This window comes from Cynoglossus semilaevis, chromosome 4, assembly GCF_000523025.1.
Source record: "Cynoglossus semilaevis isolate Cse_v1.0 chromosome 4, Cse_v1.0, whole genome shotgun sequence".
NCBI classification, from domain to species: domain Eukaryota; kingdom Metazoa; phylum Chordata; class Actinopteri; order Pleuronectiformes; family Cynoglossidae; genus Cynoglossus; species Cynoglossus semilaevis.
Window position 1 is genome coordinate 14,846,860 of NC_024310.1, and position 25,072 is coordinate 14,871,931.

A 25,072-nucleotide genomic window follows, 5' to 3' on the forward strand; every position below is an offset into this window, starting at 1 on the left:
GAGAGAGAGAGGGAAAGGAAGGGAGGGAGAGAGAGAGGGGGAGGGGGGGGGGGGGGAGAAAGCGAGTACTTCACACACAGTACACACGTGCGCGCAACCATATGCACGACCTCCTCTTCCTCCGTTTTTCCTCTTTTCCCTCCGTCTTTGTCAGTGCGCATGATTCTGCGGCTCCACTACTACGACACACTTCAACTCACCTTGAATCGGCGCGCACGCACGTACGCACGCACGCACGTATTGGGCGGCTGGCTGAGAGTGCGCTCTCCTGCTCCTCTCACTCCCCCTCCTCCTGTCAGTCAACGCGCACCAATGCGCACTCCTGCAGCCTCGACGCGCAGCCAATCCACAACGCGCAGAGGCGGGACCGTGCGTCTGGCTCACACCCTCACACTTGGTTTCACTATGCGCTCGTTTAAAAAAAAAAAAAAAAAAAAAACGGCTGGTCTACTACAAACCGTGCAGGTGCTGTGCGTCTTTGGGAGAGGAGGTTGCGGATGGACGGATGAGAAGAAGGAGGGAAAAAGAAAGGATGATGAAGGGAAGACGAAGAGAAGAACATAGGATGTGAGACGGAGAGGCTAAGAAAAAAAAAGAAAGAAGGCGTGTAGCTGTTAAATGTGCAAGGTCGAATATGAGAGAGATTGGTCGAAAGTGGCACTTTTGCGTGGTGAAGGCTGGTCGGTAATAGTACTATGATTTGGTATGTGGCCACTCTGATAGCAAGTGTATTCAGCAGCAGAGGAACGGCCGCTCAAGGTGAGTTGAAGTGCAGTGTGATGTGTATGTGAGTGAGTGCGTGTGTGTACACATGTATGACGTGCAGCACATGAAACATGAATGACGGCAGATATGTTGATTCCTGCTAGATGATAGTGCTGCTGCTGCTGCTGCTGTTGTTGATGCTGCTGCTGCTGTTGATGCTGCTGCTGTTGCTGTTCTTCGTCCTTGTGTGACATTTTTACATCATTTGTGGTCTATATCACGGATCATCCCTGAAATAAAAGGCTCCTTCACATGTGTGGGGAATTAGGTGCTTTCTAAATGGAGGGCTATGCCTGACGTTAATCTAACCAACACCGGTGTTCACATTATAGATACACTCTGATAAATAACTATAACTATTATTGCAAGTCATGGCTGTTGTTATAATTAGACTAATTCACGATGGGACTGAACGTTTAGTCGTGAATAAAAAAAAAGTGTCTCGTATGGGTGAGTGGCAATTTGGCTGTTCAGCTAGCTAGCCCTCATACAGCACAGTCTTAGTGTCACAAGGGCGAGCCTCATTGTGTCTGTCTTATGATAGCATACCAAATATGATGGATGATGGTAAAATGTTGATAATCGGATCGAAAAACATAGAGAAATTAGTTGGCTAAGCAATCTTTAGTATATTTTGGCAGCTTTATTCTAAGTGACCACAGTGTGGCGCAATTCCTTTCCTGTTATTGACATAATAAAACCAATTTTTAACTATAAATATTTAGGAATGATAGGGTAATGTGTTACACAGTGAATGGTCCATTCAGATTGTCCTTACACCCAAGGGTTGTGTCAAGAAAGACACCCAGCATGAACAAAAACTGCCAAATGTTATTGTGGAAGGAAATGTTAGTCATTGTAGTTAATGTGGAATAGCTATCCTACAACACAGGGAGAATTATTACTTTTCAATGGCTGCTTTTTCTTTCCAGTGTCACATTTTAAATAAAATGTGTGTGTTTTACCCAGAACAATTATATGATTTGTAACATGTGGTACAGACAGTGTATTTAAAGTGTCATATTTGGTATTCTTCTGTGAAATAATTTCAGAAACAAATCATTTAGAAAACAAAATGTAAAAAACAAAATTGAACAGACAATTGTCGTAATGCAATGGTTTTCCAATACTTGGCTGTGGCATTGGTAGTCAGTGGATAAAATTAGTTTTTATTCATGTTGGTGATTTTTATTTTTAAAATAATACAATTTTAATGGCTCAATTCCTAATTACAATCTAGTAATATTAGGATTTCTGTAAAAAAAATTCCGAATTATTTTTCTGCAATGTGTTGGTGAATTTGTGAAATACGTTTTGTAACATAATAATAAATAATAATACATTTTTTATTTCATAGGCGCCTTTCTGTCACCCAAGAACACCCAGATTATATTTGTCTGAATTGTTTTCATGTAGCACAGGTAGCTATTTCAGTAAATAGTTGAAACGGAAAGCCATTTTTAGGTAGAATCTGACTGTTATTTGTGCATTTTTAGTCATATTTCCGTTGGGTGTTTTGTGATTCGTCTTTCTTGTTAGCTTGCCAAGATACTGAAAAGTCCAAGTGATTTATAATTAATGCCCACCATGAGAGAACTTTTTTATGATATGCTTGTAGATTGGGAATCTGGCTAGCTAAAATAGAGCATATACTGTATATATACAGTTATGTATACAGTAATCTGTAATCTGTGGAAGATCAGGTTACAGTTACCCCCCAGTTAGCTCCATGTTAGCACGGTGGTGGTTAACAACTTGTGAAACACATTAGGCCACACTAACCAGAGTAGCATACTAATCTCTCTTGTTGGTTAGCATATTCCTGCTCCTAATCACACTTGAAGAATACACACTTTGTCCCTTCATGTCTTCTACGGCCCTGTTTCTTTGGTAGCGTTATCTCAGGTTCTCTGGGACGGAGTGAACCGCACTTAGATGTAGCGTGGACAATTTGGTGCTTTTTCCTTAGAAAATAACATATTTTATAGGAAGGATTAGCATTGTACTTCTACATGTGTAAATAAATGCCAATAAAAATAAAAAACCCAAAGCATTAAATGCTAAACAAGTATATTAAATAAAAATGCAGGTGAATAAAAGAAAAGAATTTATTATTTTGTGAATATAACAGTAAACAACCACATAATTCATATTGTAATGCCACTTTCTGCATTTAGGAGAACCAAAGTTGAGAGTGCACTCAGTCGTGACTCATGCTGATGCTCAAACAATCACACACACAGCTCACACTTCGACAGACAGGTACAGTAGCCAATGATCCCTGGACAGTTGTTGTGGCTTGAACTTTTTGGCTGCCTTTTCTGCTAAATGTAAAGCTTATGTGAAATGTGGCTTCAAACCACAGCCTGATGTTGTGGTTGGAAAACATTTCACAGCACCTTGATCAAGTTATATACTGGACGTCCGATAAAAAGAACATTTTTCACATTCATAGTTGATTGTTATGGCGACTGTATCGTGGTTGTTGTTACTCTGTCTTAAGAAATGAATGTCAAACCTAAATGTAATGAGCTCTTTCTGGGCTGGTTGAATTTCTTTATTTTTCTCTTGTACAGTGTTGAGGGTGTTCAGTATTAACATTGGGTTGAAATATATCACATCTACTGGGCTGTGGGTCGCTGCCCCTGTCCCCCCTTTCCTTTCGTTCAGCGTTAGCATGACAGCGCGTCATGTTGTCGCACGGCCTGTAGCACTTGTCAGAGGAGGCACTGGGATGCGCTCCATGCAGTGTAATAGTTAACGAGAAGAGATCTACGGTAAAAAGAGCAAGTGTGACACTGACAAAGCAAGACTTGCTGTAGGAAACAGAAAGCCTTGGAAACAGATGCAGTCAGATGTAAATTGGTAACTTTTCCCCAACTGTCTCTCAGTGTGAGAGGGAAAAGGAGAACCATGAAACAACTAAGGCATGGTGCTGAATCATAAAAAAACAGACTAAGGAGCACTTCGACCCACAGTAAACTTCAGACATTCATGCTCATGTGCTCTGAGAAAGAAAGCCTCAATTCTGACACCATGATAAACAGGGATGTAACAGTACACTTAACTCTAATGATAGGATATAAATCCTTATTATTATTTTATGTGCACAATAAGATTTGATCACAATGTTTTTTAAGCAAATATACAAACCATGTCTTTGGAAGATAATCTGAATTAATATCTAATTTGCAGGTATTTTGTGGGAAAGAATCATTTAGTTAGTGAGCAACATGTTTCCTGATATTTAATATGTTGATGTGTATTACGATGAAGGTTAAGTAAATATACTGTACTGTGAAGCAATGTTTATTTGCACTAGAGAAATATATAAAATACAAGGCTTGAGAGAACGTTGTGTTATTGCAGGCTTAACATGGAAGGTCATAATTACAATATTTTAACATAATACGTCGTGGTTTAAAGTAGACTTGCCTCAGACATCAAACTCCAGTGCTGAAAATGAGTGCTACTGCCATGACTCTGTAGTAAATCTGTGATCTGCCCTAGAAAAGGAACTCAACTTAACGTACTCAGTCTAACGGGTTTTCCAAAAATATGTATTTGAACCTCTCTAGCCTTTTGCAGGCAAACACAATCTGTTATAAGTATATATTTGTTTTATTTATACTATACTTATGCTCATACTAATATAGTGCAGCTCTTTCTTTCACTCAAACCTCATTCATAAAACCTGCTGCTGCAGACGATGCTAGCAGACAGGACCTTCAGCTCCTTCGTGTAACCTCTGCCTACTGCCCTGTCTTTGCTCTCACCATCAGTATCTCTAAACTCCCACTGGCTCCATTCATTTAAAGGGTGTAATACTTGAGACTATGGAACATCATTCACAAACACATTTTGATGAAACTAGTAACCCTGTCTACCAACATAGTTGTTGCATGTTTCACATTGACAATTGATGTTTAGGGATGTAACCCCAGGTCTGTCTAGGTGTAATACACATATATACAACGTATATACTGTATATAGAACAATGGTCCCTCAATTAAAAGTAGTGGATATGTATGCTTCCCAGAGAAGAGTGTGACCTTAAGTTCTTAAGATATCAGAGTGACTAAATAATATATGCTGTGGTCAGAAAAATGTACATCTAACTTTGGAAGCAGCTATAGTTACTATGTCTGTGTGGAAATAATGTCTTAGAGTTTAAAATACACAAGCAGCGGAGGGTCAAACTGCTGTGTCACTGTGTGTGAGCACACCAGAGCCGCCACGCTGCTGGAGACTTTAGCTCTGCTTCTTCTGTATTCTGTCATAACCTGTCGTTCTGGGAGTTGCAAACTGAACAATATTCTTTTTGTCTATATTTGTTATGCTCCCTGACCACTGCGGTGACTTAACCTTACTTTTGCAACTAGCGTACAAATAAGGACGATATGTGCCAAGCTGTGCTGCGGTAAATGATTCCACTGTCCCCCTGTATACCAAGTCTGAACTGGTCTGCTGCGAGGTGTGGCTTCTATTAGAAGGACGGCGAGACTGAAGCTCAGCACCTGCTCCGCTGCAGCGGCTAGCGTTTGATTTAGGAACAGAGAGCCTCCTTATACTGACTGAAGCACAAATTCTCCATTTTGTGGCGGAACAGTAGAGGCTTAATAAAAGTGATTCTGAAGTGTTGTCTGCTCTCGGTGCAGCAAAGCAAGAAGAGGAACGAGCTGTCACACGAAAAGAAATTCAACCCAGAGCACTTAGACATTTAAAGTTCTTATAGACAATATTCTACTCACCATCAAAATGAATACATCAACACTGTTGGTTCAGCGAATGTTATGTGTGATTATATATTATACTGACAAAGATTTGACGGCATTTACACTGTATGAGATGCTTGTGCTACTGCACACGTCTTATTGTGTGTTCAGTTCTTCCTGACCAAGTACTTGAACCTGACTCATCACATGGGTGGGCTCAATTTGGAAATCTAACCTTGCATTATCTTGACATTATTATTGTTTTTAACCATGTCTGAAAATTCAGACATAGGCTCTAAGTCAAATCCAAATCAAATATAATTTCACTCTTTAATGTTTGACTTCATCCCAAAAATATTGCAATATTCTGCTCCCAAGTTAATGTTTAAACGCATATTTACTACATTTGGTGCTGTAGCACGATTATAATGTCAAATGAATTTAATAAGCTATAGGCCGGTTTTCAAAAAAGCCAGTGAAAGCCTCTTGGAACTGGGCAGATATCAGCTCTTCCTGCCGAGGCCTGCGTCCTCCTCCTCTATCCTTTCCCTTCTCTTTTCACTGACCAGTCCCAGTGGAGTCTCCCTGAAAACAAACCCTACAGCGCTCTGTGAATGCCTGTTTATCAGATCGGGCAGATTAGGCTGAAAAGACTAACTTTGAAGGCTGCTTAATTATCACCCTTTTGAAAATGTGCAATAAAAGCACAATGTGTAATTGTGTTCTCTCGACATACTGTAAATCCAGGTAGACTCTGTGGACCAAAGACCTTAATTCATCTGTGTGTTTGTGCAGTGAGGCTGTCACTTTTTATTTAGTGTCATTTCTCCAAGTTCCTAGGTTCATTTTTGGTCTAAAAATACATGAAGTACACCTCTGTGGTAATACTAACTCTATGGTCCAGCAGTGGTGTGTTTCGCCCTAGTATGACCTCAGGGAGTTTTACAGTCGTCATGCTTGTGTGTAACTGTAACTTTATCCTGCTTTAGTCTGTATCGTTAATTTAAACTCAATACAGACATTGACTGTATACATATCCATTTCCCCTTCTGTTAAATGTTTTAGGAGGATATTTTAGGTTTAATTTTAATCTTTATTTAAAATTGTCCAATGAGACAAATGTGATTCAGTAAAACTGACTTGACTTGATTTAATATGAACACTGCAGCAGCAGTCCGAGGACGCCCCAAAATGTGTTCATTTATTTATACTCACAGTTAGTGAACCTCACTTTTAAAGAAAAATAAATAATGAAATATTTTTAGTGAACATATAATAATATAATAATTATTTTACCACCACTATGATATGATAGTTTTTACTTTATTAAAGAGTAGTTGCATTAATACTGTAATCAGATTAATCACTTGGTAGCTGTGGATTAATCACGATTAATTACAATTGTCATTAGTGAATGTGTGAAACTTAAGTATTAACACTGTGAATTTTAACTTCAAGTTCACCAAGCATTAAAACAGAGAACATCTGGCACTGCATTTGTGTTACAGTCAAAGCAGAAGAAAGTGAAGTCCTTGTTGCTGCTGTTTTGTCAGTACACTCGGTCTAATCTGTAAATTTTGTTTCTTTCTGCCACATATTTTAGACAAAACATCAATGCCTGTCCTGGCAGGTAAAAACAGTACACAGATGTAAAGGAAATCCAACAGATAGTGGAGTGGAGCTATTCCTAGACATCTGAGTGTATGAGTAAGACTGGAGCCACACATGTTTGGGACTTCACAGTAGTGCAGTGCTGATGAGAAGATGAGCTGCAGGTGAGAAGAGGAGGAGGGGCTTCTGAATCTAGGTCAGTCACGCACACATTAATTAGGAGGCTAAAGCTAGAACAAAAGAAGAAAGAAATTCTGCAATACTATAGACATTGTAGATACAAAAAGAAAAAATGTTTCTAAAAAAAACCCCAGAACAAATAAGTGACTGTTGGTGATATTCATCTCTAATTCCCATTTGTGTTTTATGTCTAGAGAATTTTCTGTTGATCCATATTGTAACATTTCACATTAGTGTGAGATAAGACTTTTTAATTGGTGCCCTTAAATGGTAGAATAGAAAATTAATGTGGACAATACACTGGGGTACAAAGCAAATACACAATTTAACTAAAGTACATATTTAAAAAAAAATCATATTTTTTGTTGAAGTTGTTCAAATGACACAAGAGTTTCTGATTAGCCTTTTTGTTGTTCCATTCTCTGAATCCTGTTTACAGATCAACAGGAAGGAATGCAGTATTATGTGCGACCCCCTGTTGTTCTGGAGATAGACATGGGTGGTCCTAAATTCATTTCTATTTTTGAGAAGCTGATGTAAAAATTTTTTTTTTCTTCAATATTATTGAAGGTGTTTAGAAGTATAGCTTCATCTGATTCCAGTTTATAGTATTTTTTTTTTTCATTCGGAGGCAACTTTACTGCACTTCACTGAATTACATCTACCTGCACTACCTTTGCAACCGACAGTTGACTTACAATTTCATTATTGGGCGACCGCTCATAGACAGACTATTACTGAGCTAGGAAGCCGTATTGCCACCAAGGCTGCCAAGTTTTTGTGAATGCCAGTAGGAGGCCCAGTTTGGTGTCCAGATTAATGGTCACTTCTAAACCAAACCAACACTGAATCAAAAAATATAAGAAGGCCGGCCAGCTTTGGCCAGGATGTGGCCTACATTCTGGAATTCCGATGTGGTTTGCACCCTAGCTTCAGTCATGTTTGATTGCTGTATGGTATCCAAAATGGGTACATTATTTTTCTAGATGTGTGGTGGACTGGACACACAGAAGGATGTGGCCTACATTTCGCGGATGATCTATGGCATGGAAGTGTTCTTTTTGCAGATGATCTATGGCATGGAAGTGTTCTTTGTCTGCAAATGTAATTTATTTAAATCACTTGAGTTTTGTTTACTGTGATCTGAGAGAATCTCCCTTAGATTCCACTTATATTTCCATTTTACAATGCAGATAATTCTGCTCAGGAAAACTGCTGTATGTTATTCAGCTGCATCCAGAGTGAAACCTCAGCAGGTCTCCTGATCCCTGAAGTGTTTTCTCCTCTGGGTGGGGCTGAGCACCCTGTACTGTAGGCTGTACTGTAGGTTCGATGAAGCAGGGCTGGCAGCCAGAGAAAATCCATTTGAAGAATGAGCGTTCTGCTGAGGCAGGTATGCCCACCTTTCAGTCATCAATGGGTCAATGCTTAGCAGCACGCCTGGACACTCAAGGCCTGACTGCAAGGCCTGACTGCGCCCACAGCTAAGCTCATGTGAGCAGCAGCCAACCATGATCAATGAAAGCCTCTGGCAGCTCATTTTTAGCTCAGCGTCGTAGCGCCCAAGAAAAGTCCGACGCATAATGGTGGAGGCAGTGGAAACGCTGATGAGAGGCAAAGCTTTAAGCACGTTTGTAGAGCTCAGTGATTCTTAAAGGGATGGTTCAGGATGTGTGTGATGGAGTGGGTTTAGGTGCATCATCAACACTGTCTTGACCTTTAGCCTTTTGGTGTAACAGTGTAGAGCAGGGGTGTCAAACTCATTTTGATTCATGGGCTGCATACAACCAAATTAGATATCGAGTGTTTATGTATTTTTCTTATTTTACAAATTTATCAAGTGGGCCGGACTGAAAACCTTAGCGGGCCAGTTTTGGCCCAGAGGCCGTATGTTTGACATAGTGTAGAGGTTGAATGCAGAATAACTGCTTCCCAATGGACATTTGAGGACCTGAGTCCAATGAGATATTGCTGAGGTGGCAGAATCTCTTTTGACCAATCATAACACACCGTGTTCTTCCTGCAGGTGCCCAAACAGTGAGGGAGGAGCCCCGGTTTGTGACAGCGCGTGCTGGAGAGAGCGTGATCCTGGGGTGTGACGTATCCCCTCCCCTGGACGGCCAGCAGCCACCCTATGTGGTGGAGTGGTTCAAGTTCGGTGTGCCAATTCCCTTCTTTATTAACTTCCGCTTCTACCCACCTCATGTGGATCCAGAGTACACAGGTAAGATACATTCAGAGCTGAACAACTCACTTTATCCAGAAAGATTCTTGTTATGATTTCTGTTTACCTCCTGACTTAGTTCCAAGTACTGGTTCCTGTGTCAGGGATGTACATTGTTCCAGTACCATCCTAGGTTCTTGGTTAATATCTAGCCTAGTTCTGCTGTGCACCTTGTCGATGGCTGGTAGAACAGTTCAACCCTTGTCCTCAGCAGTACTAATCAGTCGACAGTCCCTTTGGTAATTTAGCTGGTCAACTGTAGCCTTCATTTCTACCCTCTGTTTGTTTAAGGTTAGTGTGACGCAGGTAAGGCTCAACTCAACTGAAGCTGAAGCCTCTGCAACCACATGCTGAGCAGCGAGCTAGTATTTGGAGCTTGAAGTGCTTCCGTGGGTGAAAAACAACATTGGAATTATTATTAATTGTGTATTGGAACAACGATTATGTGCATTTAAATGCACTGCTTGAATTATAATCTGAATAATCTCACAGATGAATCATTGTGTTTAACTGATTAAGTTTGACTGCCCTAGTTTGTATTTCAACATCAGGGATGAACAGAATTTTTTCTGTTATCGTAGTGAGGGGGAGGAGAGAGACTTCTGCAATTCATACACGTAATTTGTGATTTCTTGATGAATCATAGCGCTGAATATGCAGTGGTTGATGAAGCCGATGCACAGACACAGCAACCAACTTCACTGAATGAACCACTGATTCATTCACACTGAGTCACTCACTCAGAGTCATCTTCCGGTTGATGAATATAGAAAGTATAAAAGCTCTGCTTTCTTTTTTTTGTAGTGAGCTGTGCAGAGTGTGGAGAAAGTAGCTGAAAGTTGTACACAATTGGTTACAGTATCGGAATCATGAAATCCCCCCTGCTAATTTAAGTTACATTTAGAACTTTAAAAAAAAAAAAATTATGATGGATCCTTTTTGGCTTCTCACCATCCTGTCCTTGTTTTTTCTTCTTTCTTGATTGTTTTATTTCTGTAATAATTAGATTTATGTTTAAATCATTCAGAAACAAAACATTCAGACCTCTCATAATTGTGTTTGTCTTTTAACGTTGTTATTTATCAGTAAAAACCTAATGCTACAGAAAATGTGGTTATTTAACTGTGGATTTGAAGTACAAATTTGCATTGATTTATGGATTGGCATGGTTTTTATGGTTTGATTTGCACTTGTTTTTACTGTACGGTGTTGTCCAGAGCCTGGACCTGTTCCTAGTTCCTGATTACAGTTCCTTTACATGTTGTTCTCTGTACTGGCTCAGGATGGCACTGGGAGAAATTCAAGGTTTTCTGTGATGCAGCATGGCTGTACCTTGAACAAATATAAATCATCTCATAAACAGCTGTACTTCATTTAAATTTAAATATAATTATAAATACAAACTATTACTGGATATCATCATGTGGCAGAACATGAATGCTCCAATCGTTTAACATTTGGCTATTGTAGATTCAAACGTTAGCCAAATTGGTGACGAGTCTTTGTCTCCGCTCATAGTTTATTTATGTTACTTTATTGTCAGTGAGAAATAGCTAACTCTGTCACGTGTCCAAGAGACGACACAAAAACAACCCTCATGATTCATCATGTGGACACACAAACACTTTTTACAGAAGTCCTCTGTCGGTGCTCTGTACCAGATAATATTAGCAACAAATGAAGATGTGGGTTTTTAGAGGGTTTTTTGCTGCACATTTTGGTCTCAAACAAAGAAAACAGAATTTGGGGTTTGCGATCAAGGTCAAGGTGAAGGAGTGAGGTGTTTGAGGCCTGCTGCTGCTAAGCAATGTCATAATGTAATAATTACATTTTTTAGTTTTCTCAATGACAATATTTACCTTGGGTTTAAGAAAATTAATCTAAAAATATTTTTAGCTTGGACCACAGGATAGACAAATATATTGATGTGTTTTGTTAAGTTAAAATAAAAGTATCTCAGTGGACCCAGTCCTACTCACTCATTCACAGTCTACACATAGTACAGCAGTTGACGGTCACAGTCCTGCAGTCTGCACATAGTACAGCAGTTGACGTCTTTGGGAACAAGACATATGCTGTAATTGCACTATGTCACAGAGGGAATGGGATCTGTTGTCAATGATGGAGAACAGTTTGTTCAATGACATCCTGTTCCTGACTCAAACATCTCCAGATTGAGTCTAATAACAGACCTGGCCTTTCTAATGACTTTGTTGCGCATGCTGGCATCCATCTTGCTGATGCTACTCGTTCAGCAAACTCAATCAAAGCAGATGGCACTCACAGCTTGGACTGAGGATTATCAGGTCGATCATTGATCTGTTTGATTGGCGAATCTAAGAATTTAGATCAAGAACAGAAAAGGCGTAAGCCTGTAAAAGCAGTGAAGGTAATGAAAGTAGTGAGAAATGTGGTAACCTACGTTATACCTTGAAACTATTTGTAGCTTATAATGATAAGAAACGTGATAGTCTAGTAAACAGATCCTTTTTACTACTAATCACATTATATCTTCTTTAGTAAACCCTGAAAATGGATAAGAGATATATATAAATAGATAATTAAGACTTACTACTTCCCAAATTAAATTATGCATTAGGCATTATTAATAATAATAATAATTCAAATGAATATTAATGCTCACTTCTGGTCATTTCTGTCACAACTTGTTGCCTAGATATCAAGTTGAAAAACAAAACTTCTTGTCATTCTGCTGAGCAATATCAGTGTTTCATGTATTTCTAAATTACTCAGGTGGACTTTCGAATGTAACCACGACCTCAACAACATATTCAGGTTTTCATGTGAGATTCACATTGTCAATTGTATTTCAGGTCGAGCCACCCTGCATGGGAAGGCCTCCCTGCAGATTGAGCCAGTGCGCTCAGAGGACCAGGGCTGGTACGAGTGCAAGGTCCTGATGCTGGAGCAACAGTTCGACACCTTCTACAACGGCAGCTGGGTGCACCTCACAGTTAACGGTCAGTCTTTGAAGCTCACATGCCCTGTGTGTGTGTGTGTGTGTCTAATTTCCATATTCTACAGCAACATGAATAGTCTCCAGTGTTTTGATACAACATAAATCCACTGACATAACGCTTTTGTGCTGTTCCATGGGCACAAATTCAACACACAAAAAGATACAATAAGACGTCACGACAAATCATGACGTTAGACTTTAGAGCCATAAAATCCTCAGACATTCTGTCTCTTACACTTTCAGAGGATAGATAGATAGATAGATAGATAGATAGATAGATAGATAGATAGATACTGATGCTACTCGTTCAGCAAACTCAATCAAAGCAGATGGCACTCACAGCTTGGACTGAGGATTATCAGGTCGATCATTGATCTGTTTGATTGGCGAATCTAAGAATTTAGATCAAGAACAGAAAAGGCGTAAGCCTGTAAAAGCAGTGAAGGTAATGAAAGTAGTGAGAAATGTGGTAACCTACGTTATACCTTGAAACTATTTGTAGCTTATAATGATAAGAAACGTGATAGTCTAGTAAACAGATCCTTTTTACTACTAATCACATTATATCTTCTTTAGTAAACCCTGAAAATGGATAATAGATATATATAAATAGATAATTAAGACTTACTACTTCCTAAATTAAATTATGCATTAGGCATTATTAATAATAATAATAATTCAAATGAATATTAATGCTCACTTCTGGTCATTTCTGTCACAACTTGTTGCCTAGATATCAAGTTGAAAAACAAAACTTCTTGTCATTCTGCTGAGCAATATCAGTGTTTCATGTATTTCTAAATTACTCAGGTGGACTTTCGAATGTAACCACGACCTCAACAACATATTCAGGTTTTCATGTGACATTCACATTGTCAATTGTATTTCAGGTCGAGCCACCCTGCATGGGAAGGCCTCCCTGCAGATTGAGCCAGTGCGCTCAGAGGACCAGGGCTGGTACGAGTGCAAGGTCCTGATGCTGGAGCAACAGTTCGACACCTTCTACAACGGCAGCTGGGTGCACCTCACAGTTAACGGTCAGTCTTTGAAGCTCACATGCCCTGTGTGTGTGTGTGTGTGTCTAATTTCCATATTCTACAGCAACATGAATAGTCTCCAGTGTTTTGATACAACATAAATCCACTGACATAACGCTTTTGTGCTGTTCCATGGGCACAAATTCAACACACAAAAAGATACAATAAGACGTCACGACAAATCATGACGTTAGACTTTAGAGCCATAAAATCCTCAGACATTCTGTCTCTTACACTTTCAGAGGATAGATAGATAGATAGATACATAGATAGATAGATACATAGATAGATAGATACATAGATAGATAGATACATAGATAGATAGATACATAGATAGATAGATACATAGATAGATAGATACATAGATAGATAGATAGAGGGATAGATGGATGGATGGATGGATGGATGCACCGTGTAAAAAACACATTGTACATCAGACTAGATTTTTAGTTCACATTACTCTGTGTTTATGTCGTGTGTGTTTGTGTGATTTACTGTACACCTTGGCAAATGTCCCAGTTTGTGGATAAACGACTGTTGTTATTGGTTGTCAGCCTGTCTGTGTGGAATATTCTGATGGTTAGCCCTCATAGGTTGGACAAGGATAAATTACAATATCTATCACAAAATCCCTGATGTCGTACTAATGTAAAAAAAAGTGTTCAATTGAGCTGTAGATAGATTGAGCCTGTCCTAGCCAAAAGGTGCTGGTCCCAAGCCCCGATGAACTGGCAGGGTTGTGTCAGAAGGGGCATCTGTTGTAAAATCGGGCCAAGATTACTCTCCAGAATACCACAGGGATGACATCTGAAAAGAACATTTTCAATTCAAATTTTTTTCAGTTTTGGCCCAGAATAAGTTCACCTAATGACCTGGACAGGTTTGGCTATTTAGTGTTATTAAAAAAGTTGGTCTGATTTTTACACATTGGTGCCAAACATATGGCCAGCGGGCCTGCTTGATGAATGTTGAAAGTTGAAAAATGCACAAACACTGCTAGTGATGGTTTGTTAAATATTTCATTATACATATTGTTTCTAATATATTTGTACTTATTTGCCAGGAAACAAAGAGGAAAGTAGTAGTGTAGTAGTACATCTTTTGTATTTAGATATTAAAGACAAAAACAGTGTTATTTTCAAATTGTTTTTCTTTGTTTTACAATGTGACTAGGGTTGAACATTTTGATACGTTGTTGGTGTGGTGTGTAGGTGTACAGCTCTAACGAACAGCAGAGCTCCGCGCTATATATAGCAGCACTGCAGTGATATCATCGTGGCCAATTTTTTCATTCCTTATAATCAGAGGACATTTATGTGTCTTCAAAACTAAATCAATCTCTTGATGTTTTGAAAAATTAATTGAAGAATTCAATTTATAAAAGTCTCATTTTAATTAAAGGCTTAGAGAGTAATGTATTACTACTGGAATATTCAACTCATGGAATGCTTCTCAACTGCTGTATTCATGGCAACACATGGAGATAACATAGCAGCTCTTAAATTTAAATACTCTTGATGTAATTAATATTGTTGCATACATTTACTTTGCCAAGAAGACACTAAATCTTTTATATTCCTGTGGAAATGGAGCCGTCATTTCCATGTCTAGATTTTCAAAGGGAAATTCATGAGAGGATTTGATGATACCAGCATTGTCCTTAAACGGCCACCTGTGAGGCACACACACATACACAGGCAAACACACACACACCAGTAGGAAACCCATTTCCTTTGACCATTAGCATTCGCACACACACACACACACAGACTACTTCTCTGAGTTCCTGTTGTCAGGCCTTCACTTCTTGCCAAACGGACAGGATATTCATGCACACTCAGTGGCAGGTGTCAGATGGCGAGGCCTAGTGCCCGCAAAAAACACAAGGGCTACTCTCTCTTTCTCTCTCTCTCTCTCTCTCTCTCTCCCATTTATCTTGGTTTTTTCTTCCTGTCTCCTCTGCCCTTCCGTCTTCTATTTGCTTTGCGAGCTTCAGCGGTGTTTCCAAGGGGTGACGATAAACTATACAATCAGACTGAAAGACAAAAAATTGGATACTGACACTGTGTCACTGTGTTACTGATGGTATGGCATTTAGGGCCCCATTTGGTTGACACAGCTGGGGCTCAAATGTCAGCTCGTTTGTTCGTCAGCTCTGTTCGTTCCCGTACTAATGGGCTTATTGTGAAGCCAAGTGACGTCATGTGAAGATTCACGGTTAGAGAAGAAGCAACAGAATAGACAGAAAACTGTGCAACATGTAACGACACATTTTGTTCTGATGAATAAATACCACAGTGTATATATGGAAGCCCACCTGCAGGGTACAGTCTCCAGATCACATGGAAATATGCCTCCAGTCTGTTGTGACTTGGAACCAACTTTTCCCTCTGTGTCACAGATCCTGACATGAAACCCTGGGGACTTCTCCTTCTTTTCTTCACTGAAGTTGGCTTTGACTTGAGAGCCTGAGGCCTTGACTGTGACTCTGCCTGAAATTTTCTTACAGTAACTTTAACTTGGCTTCTGGACTCTGACTAGTCCTTCCACTCTGACTCCTTCTTCTTCTGACTCTGGACTGAAAGTCAGTGTCAGATATAAATAGACCTTGAGGCCCACCTCTGTCCACTTCCTTACTGTGCACCGTCCACTACAGATATTTTGACTTGTGTACGTTCATTACATCTACACCTGGGCCTGCGTCACTGTCGTTCACAAACATCTGATGATCTTATTCCTCCTATTTCCATCGGAGGCTGCCACTTCCTGACATTCTCTTCCATCTTCTCTTTACTCTCACCACTGATGTTCTCACCTGACTCTATCAACAAGTCCGTCAGGACTGCAGACAGCAGAGCTTTTGTTGGATTATGTCTTTAAGGTAAATCCACGTCGGTGTGACTGCACACTGCACTGCAGTCCTCTTGGCTTCGTGCACATCCTTTACCGACTCCTTTCTACAGATTAACAGAGACATCACCATCTGACTGCTATATCTCTGTACTCCTCAACAATTCCTCTGAAAACTCCTCCTGCTGATGAAACCTAACACTTCCAGTTATTTTACATTGTCTTTCCAAACCTTTTTTTTTACTTACAATCTGACCTCTCATACAACTCCCAAATATTTTTGTCACTACTCTACCTACCAGATATCATTCCCAGTTTACCCCATTCATCTTCCTAAATATCCTGTTGGGACTTTCTTGGATGCCTTTTTCACAGGTATCATCCGTATATTTCTGCTCGTCTTTCCTTTGTTTGGCAGGAGAGAAGGTTTAGACTGGAGACCAGTACAGATTGAACAACATTCACCATGTAATTCAAATGTGTTCATGTGAACAGGGAGCAATGTAATGCAAGTATTTTTGTAGTAAAAGTAGGAAGGAAAACATGACAAAACACGTACTTCTTAAGTTTCCGACTTAAGAAAAACCTTCATTTTTATCGTTCTACTGAAATACAGGGAAACGTTGAAAGGGCTGATGACAGGAAATCTGTAAAACTCCGGACTGTAAAAGCTGAAACCTCTTAGAAGTAGAGAGAAAAAAAAAGAACTAAGTGATGCACTCTCTAGTGAGTAATCGTCATGGGCAAATGTTCCGCGTGGTCTCTGGAGAAGAGTTGTAGACGTGGAGAATCTTTGGGCCTCTCTAATGTATATACGTGGAGAAGAGTTGCTCTAAGTAGGTGAGTTGATGCTGGATTTTTTTTATTTATTTTTTTATCGTGGAGCCGTCCCCAGGTTTCCTATAGTGTTAAGCCGTGCGTTATGACAGTTTCCAGCTGCTGCGATGAACCTGCTGCTGTCATCACCACACATTTCTTGCAAACTGATGCTCAGTCCCTCGAGATCGAAATCTAAATATGGATGAAAATTAATGAAAGCATTTTGTCTAAGTGAGAATCCACTTCAGTTGTGGAGCTAAGGCTGGACCAGAGAGAACTAGATACTATAAATAAAAAAAGCTGTATTTAAAGTTACATCTGTTACATCATACGTATTCTTTGTTGTTGCCTTATTTAGGGTTTTAAAGACTTCCAGCTCCTCTGGGAGATCTTTAATCCTTGATATTATAAATAGTTATATTTGATTCGTATAGCCCTTCTGTTTGTTTTCTTGAAGTGTTTTGAACAAAAACAAATTTGGTTCTTGTGAGGATCTTTCATACTTCACAGGAACTCAAGTGCTGCACTCCTTGTTGGTCTGTATGGGCCCTTTCTGCTGCAGCACACTCTCCTTTTACCTTTTAGCAAATAAAATATGGTGCTGTAGAGGTCTTTAATGATTTTTGGTGTCTGTTTTCGTAATAATCTTAGAAGTGTGGGTAATAAAAGTGCAACATTATATTATAATATGCCAATATAATGTTTTGTCATCCATAGATGTAGCTACAGATGAAATAATGGATCGTCCAATCAAGGTTTCATCTCAAACGATGCCATGGTGATGTGTTAACTGTTTCCACTGACTCATCAGAGACAGTATGTTAGTGATGATAGAGAACACAGAGATTGTTTTTACATTTCTATTGGCTGCTTATTCATCTACAGTATCAGATCCTAACATGTGAAGAGCATAAATAACCATGGCAACAGGTTTGTTCTTTAGACGGCCGCTCCTTTTTTAATTTGAATTGAAATTTTTTTTTTCACTGAAATAACTGTGACAGTCAGGCAGCTAAATTCAAATCTAGAGCTTTGTCCCAAGTTGCAGCAGGTGTGTTTATAGATACAGTTATTTTAAAACAAGGTATCGTTGTCTTACTCACTTTACCCTATTCTGAAATAAAATGAGTTTTTCTCTTCTTCATCCACAGCTCCGCCTTTATTTCTCTCCACACCACCACAGTATGTTGAAGCCAAGGAAGGAGGAAGCACTCTGCTCAGCTGCTCTGCCCAGGGAAACCCCAAACCCTTGATCAGCTGGCTACGGGAGGGGGAGGAACTTACAACAAATGCTAAATATTCAGTAAGATGGATCTCGACAATTCTCATATACTGTATTCCACAATTGATTTTTGTGATCTCGACAATTACATATATATATACTGTATTCCACAATTGATTTTTGCAAAGATGGAATCCATCTGCACTGGAAACATGTACTGTGCCGTGTCACACTCTGCTTCTGATTTGATGTTTAGGTAGTCGTAGACCCTGAGTTTAAAACAAGCTGACTGATTTTCCATCATGTTATTCTTGGTGCTCAGGCCATCTGTCCCATATAGATACAATAATATATGGCAATATTTTGTCTTCAATATGTTAGTGGTAATCAAACTATAAACACTTACAGATTCTTAAACAGATTATTTCCAAAAAAAAAAAAAACTATCTGCAATTTTTCAAGCCTCCACATGATGACGCTTAGCATACGAGCTACACCACGTGCGGTAATCTGTCCGAGTCGGCAGTGAGGAGGGGAGGGAGGGGGAGGAAAAGAACCAGGAGGGAAGGAGACGAGCGCAGTCACTGCAAAGACTGAACGCTGCAGGAGAAGGAAAAATGAGTGAAAGCAGGAAACGCAGCTCAGTCTGGATGCTGCTTCTTTCTTTTTTTTTTTTGGGTTTCATTTTGTTTACAGTTACGCCAGAATTTTCCTTTAAGAAGAGCCACTGTGCAGGATGCACTGATGTGGCTATCATTCACTGCAGTCTATCAACTCTGCACGTCCTCACTGACACAGATATCGCGGTGTATCGTGGATGAAATGCAAAATATCGATTATCGCAGAATCAACGTATTGTCGTAATTGTGGGCAAACTATTTTATTAATATTGTATCGAGAGGTACCTGGCGATACTTAGCCCTACCCTTATGTGTCTTCTCTAAATTTTCTTATATCAGATAAATATCTCCTCTTCATTTTTTAATTTGCAGTCCATATCAGAATCAGAATCAGAATCAAAACCATCGCTCCCTTCATCCTAACATTGACCATTGATTGGTCAAAATCCTGGTCCATTTATTTTCACATTTGTCTGTGTTAATATTACATTTGGACTAATTGGTTGGGTGTTACAATACAAATAAAATTAGGCCAAATTTCTTGCAGTGCATTATACACAGAAATACACATTCCTTTTTTTTTCTTCCTAATACATTGTTTTAAAAAACACAGAAAATTTGAAAACAGAGAGAGATCCTTTTTTGGTGATGAGAGCGACCTATGTGTCTGGTGAGACTGAGCGTGATTGGTTATTTGCTCATCTGTGTGCTTATATCCATGGAGACATCGTTGAGAAAGGAGGGGAATGTGACAGAGGGTTAGAGAAGAGAAGAAGCAGGAGGAAGAGGAAGAGGAGGAGGAGGAACGTTTACATTAACAAAAAAAAAACTTTCCACCAAATGGTTTTAAAAACTTGAGGTGTCGTAATAAAAGTCCTCTTCAGAGTCACAAGTACAGAAGCCACTGCCCTGTGTGGTGAAAACGGTGAGGAACTTTTGAACAGTACTGCACAAGCCCAGAGTACTATCGGCCGACCGATATTATGGGCCCGATATTAGCATATTATTTAATCTGTAAGAATAGTTTGTTCCTCCGATAATAACCACCCGATAACGCAATGTCTGGGTTTCGCCAAATGATGTGTGCCCTAAAAATAGTTTTGGGGATACGGCTGTATATTAAAGTAAAAGTCACTAGATGGCAGCATTGCAGCTCATTTAATTACTCTTATACTCAGTTACACAGTTGTTTTTACAGATGAATAAATAAAAATGACCAGACGTATATCGGTATCGGTTGATATCAGAATCAGAAATCAAGTGGACATCGACAAACAATTCATATCGGACATCGCTAATATATGTTATCTCATCGCAGGTACATGATGGTAGTCTGACCATCCTTGGCATCACTCGAGATGACAGAGGGGCGTACACATGCCGAGCCCACAGTGACCAGGGTGAAGTTCTCCACACGACCCGTCTGTTGGTTCAAGGTACTGCATCGGACTAATGTACTAACAGTTGCTGTTGTTGATATATATACATGTTTATATATGTTTATATTATTTATATCACATTTGTACTGTATGCAAGTTTTTTTTTGCAATGCAACTTTTAGCAAAAAATACTCTCTCAATAATTGAAAGATGTTAAGGAAGCAACGTTGCCGCAAAGAGATAGATGGAGCATTTGTGTGAACCAAGATAAATGACATGTCAAGGCTAAAGGCTAAAATGTGTTTACATATTTTATGTCATCTCTTGGGAAAATGTGGGTATTGCAGGGATAAATTATAAATTATATAATTTAGAAAAGTTTGGCGGGCCGGATTAAAAGGCTGAACAGACCGCGTCCGGCCCCCGGGCCTTAGTTTGTCCATGCCTGATCTAGTACCTAATATTTGTGGGCTAGCTTTCTGATGTACTCGCAGATCTCTTCAAGTTTCCCTTTAGGCTTCCTGGTTTCGTAATGTTAGACGTTTATCTAAGTGGCTTTCAGAATTGCTGTGTAGCGTACTGTAGGTGTACAGTGGCACGTCTTCTGGATATAACTAGCCAATAGTAAGTCAAAGCCTCCCCTTTTTCTCTGTATTTGTGTGTGTGTGTGTGTTTATCTGTAAGCACATCTGTGTCTCATTGCCAGCCACTCTCCTAGACACAGCTCTGATAGCTGGCTGTGATAGCAGCAGACGTCTCCTCTTACCTCCACACCACGGCCGTTCTCTTCCAGAACAGGACGAGGAAGGACGTGTAAAAGATATTTTTTTCTTTTTTAGATCCATGTCAATGGAACGAGCAGCTGAGCATCCTGCTGTCAAAGATATTTTTTTCTTTTTTAGATCCACAATGTGTGTGCACACTAACAGCTCCAAAGAGGCACTCATAAAAATAAAATAAAAGAAGCTCCAGTGTAAGCAACGGTGAATGGGATCTCTTTCAGCCAAAGCAGTTCACAGCAGCAGCAGCAGCGGTGGTGGTGGTGGTGGTGTGAACGACTAGTAAATCATTATGCTTTTAATATATCAAAACAAGATTCTGGTCCTGCTCTTTATCTGATTTTTACCTTGTGGAACAAGGAAGTTGTTAGATATCTGCCTCAGAGGAGCTGGACAGCCATTTTAGGACATGGTATGTCATCAGTGGTCTCCACGTTAGACATTGACATTTATTTTGTCCTGCGGTGTCAGGACCACTTTTACAACTTGAAACCCTGAGGTTACTGACAAATGAAATGAACCTGTTTAAGTCTGTTTTCTCTGAATGACTGGGTGCACCAGTCACAAGAGTACATTTTGGCATTATCAAAATAGCAAAATTACAAGTAAAAGCTAGCCAAAAGCTAGGATAAATGACTTTTTAAAAGTGATGTAATGTTGATGTCATTAAAAGTTTATAGTTCCTAGTCTTTATTTTTACATAGCTGTGGCCAGATATAAGGAAACATTTCCCTGTTAATGTCCGATTTAAATCTTCTCTATGTTAAATTCTGAACAACAAAGACTATTGTTAGCCAATGATTTTACATTAACTTTAATTGTGTTGGAATTAGAAGCGTATGATCAACTTAAGATCTCGGTTTTAAATGGTTTGTGAACCACTCACAGCCATTATAAATCTGTGAACGTGCAGAGAATAATAAACAGGACCTCTGGATCTGCAGCCGCTCATGAAAGACAGCTTACCTTTAATGGCTTTTGCTCTTTTTATAGAGTCAGGAACAAAACCTGGAGAACCCTGAGTGGTAAAATGTGGAGAATGTTAAGCATGTGTGAGGTCCAACACTTTAGCTGCTACAGCTGCACTTCTACATCACACCACTGGAGTAGATTATGAATACTCTGGGGTGAACTGAAGGTTTGTCACATTTTCAAGAATAGCATTGAAATGTATGGTTGATAAGATAAGAGATAAGATAAGATAGCCAATAGCTTAGATAGCTGCTAAAGTAGCTCAAAATAGGAAACAATGTAGACAAATAGATGAAAGTAGGGATGTACCCAGACCCACACCAGTATTACTGGTAGCATTGGGCCCAGTACTTTATTCAAATACAGTGAGCCCTCAATTTCGGTTGGAATTCCGTTCCTACATAGGTACCATTATCACCCACCTTTGCTAACGCAGTGGTAACATCATAATCCAGGACATAAAAACACCAGAAGAGTCGGACTTACACCTGGGAGCAATGATGAAAGTGAATGTAGCACAGTCCGTTGTATGTGGTACAACTGGCAAATGTAAACAAAGATGTTCCAGGTATAGTACCACACGACGACATATTTGACCACTAGCCCCCAGAGTTCCAGTGTGAAACTTGTTTTAGTGTCTTTTGTCAAAATTATGGAACAAGACTACTTTATAAATTTATGGGAAATGAGGGCGGAACCACGAAACGTAAACTGAGGACCTCCTGTTCTCATACTGTCTTTAAGCATTTCCCTGCTTGGTTTCCCTTTCTGTGGTTTAGGTTGACTCTACACATGCATGTCCAACTGCTTCCCCGAACCCTAACCCACCTATATGACACTGCCTTGCAGTTCATCACATATTTATTGAAACCAAACCAAACTCTTCTCTGTCTCTTTTTCTAGGGCCTCCATACATTGTGTCACCCCCAGAAAACGTCACCGTCAACATTTCCCAGAATGCACTCTTTACCTGCCAGGCCGAGGCCTATCCTGGCAACCTGACCTACACTTGGTTCTGGGAGGAGGACAACGTCTACTTCAAGAAGTAACGTCACTACTGTGACTCACTCAACCAGGATGTCCAAGCAGCTCTCCTGTTATTACAGCTCTCTTTGTTTCGCTTACCTTTAACCTTTTGTTACATTCATGCTTTGTTTATTTCTCTGAAATGTTAACACACCTTCTGCTTTTTACCTGCTGTTTTTAACAAACTATTAGTCATCTTGAGGCTAATTCTCAGCACCTTTTGGTATTTATTTGATAACTTCTAGATGTTGTATTATTCATAGTTTGAGTATTTCCTTACTATGACTTTTAGCTATTTTTTTTATATATATATATAAAATACACTAATAGTTTAAATGTTCAATAATTGTATTTATTTACTGAATAGTTTAAATTAATTTAATTTCTTAAGAAACAAAGGGCAGTTGGGTTACATTAACGGGATGGACTGATGTAAAGACAGCAGCTGACCAAGATAGTGGACAGATGTATTGAAATGTTGCACAGCTGCTCTTTGACTCTCTGCTGCTCTCTAATGGCCTGTTGATGGAAATGAAGAACAAAAAGCGCCGTTGTTGCTCGTATGTATTTTTAATCATATGTTATGTGTGTGTGTGTGTGTGTGTGTGCAGTGATATGAAGCTGCGTGTGCGCATCCTCATTGACGGCACCCTCATCATATACCGGGTTAAGCCAGAGGATGCTGGGAAATACACCTGCAGTCCGAGCAACAGCCTCGGCATCTCGCCCTCAGCATCGGCCTACCTGACTGTTCAATGTGAGTGTTGCTATGGTGAACAGAGGGGGGGGGGGGGTGTCAGGGAGCGATGGAGCAGCAGCAGCAGCACCAAGCTAGTGCCTGTATTATTTGGCTTCCTGCTGCTCCGTCGGCCCCATGTAAAGTGACCTTATTGAATTTCAAGGTCACACATCATGAAGAAGCAGCCATAGTAGCAGTTCCTCCACCCTACCACTAGTGTTGAACATGCCCCCCCCGTCTTCATTTTGAGCCAGCCTATTTCTGCCATTTTCATTTGCTCAGTGGAATTCCATAATCAGAAATCATCCGCTCTGACTCCAGCCGCCTCATTCCAGAGCACAAAGATGGAGTCCTTGCTCTCCTCCTTTTCCTCTTCCTCTTCCCAAATCCCCCCATCCTTGTGTAAAATCAAACAAATGCAGACCTTGCTGTGACTGGTGAGAGGCACACAGAGAGAACAGAGCTCTGCTGGTGTTCACACACCAGCTCCGTGCATGTGTAGGTAATTTGCTCCCAGAGAACTGTAGCTGCTGGTCATTGATTACTGTGCTACAGAAATAAAGGGGAGGGGGGGGGGGGGGGGGGGGGAGAGCTGAAGGAATCCCCAGCACTGCAGGCACACAGCTTATTATTGTCTTCAGAAACAGGATACCATGATGGAAACTGGAGTGCTGGAAAATGTGTGTGAAACTACGTTGTCTGAGCCCAGAGAACACATGGGGTAAATATAACAGCACCAAAACAAACAGCACAGGGTACATTCCTGGTTGTTTTCCTTGTATTTTATTGAAGTTATGCATAATATAACCTACGGATGTCACGTAGCTTTTTCTACAATCCTTTGTAGTAGTCGCAGATACCGAGTACTGTCACAATACTTCTTTAGTTTGGGTTGCCAGCTCAACCCAAACAGTGAGGACGTCAAACAGGAAGCAGTTTTATTTTTTTTTAATTAAATACTTTTTCAAGTCAAAAATAATTAAATTATTTGTGTGAAGAAAAACAGACACTGCAGTGATGTCATACATCAATAACACTGAGGTTAAGACGATAAAAATGAAATAAAAATGAGGATACATTTAAATTAAAATCTCTGTATAGTTGACTCAGACAGCTGAGGAGAAAGTGAGTTTTTGGCCTGATACCTACACTGG

At 39.8% G+C, this 25,072-nt stretch overlaps 1 protein-coding gene across 4 annotated transcripts in view; it reads left to right on the plus strand.

Moving 5' to 3' along the window:
- The first annotated feature begins 364 nt into the window (after positions 1–364).
- Positions 365–25,072, plus strand: part of igsf9ba (immunoglobulin superfamily, member 9Ba) — a 41,233-nt gene continuing 16,525 nt past the window's right edge. For 2 of the 4 annotated variants that reach the window (XM_017032100.2, XM_017032101.2), the window contains exons 1-7: positions 366–759; positions 9,298–9,495; positions 12,330–12,476; positions 18,333–18,484; positions 20,342–20,459; positions 23,057–23,198; positions 23,791–23,936. In XM_017032100.2, coding sequence (XP_016887589.1) covers positions 696–759; positions 9,298–9,495; positions 12,330–12,476; positions 18,333–18,484; positions 20,342–20,459; positions 23,057–23,198; positions 23,791–23,936 — 967 coding nt within the window. In that variant the 5' untranslated portion in view covers positions 366–695. Of the gene's footprint in view, positions 760–9,297; positions 9,496–12,329; positions 12,477–18,332; positions 18,485–20,341; positions 20,460–23,056; positions 23,199–23,790; positions 23,937–25,072 lie in introns of all 4 variants that reach the window. The other 2 variants (XM_017032102.2, XM_008309495.3) reach the window with 2 other exon arrangements.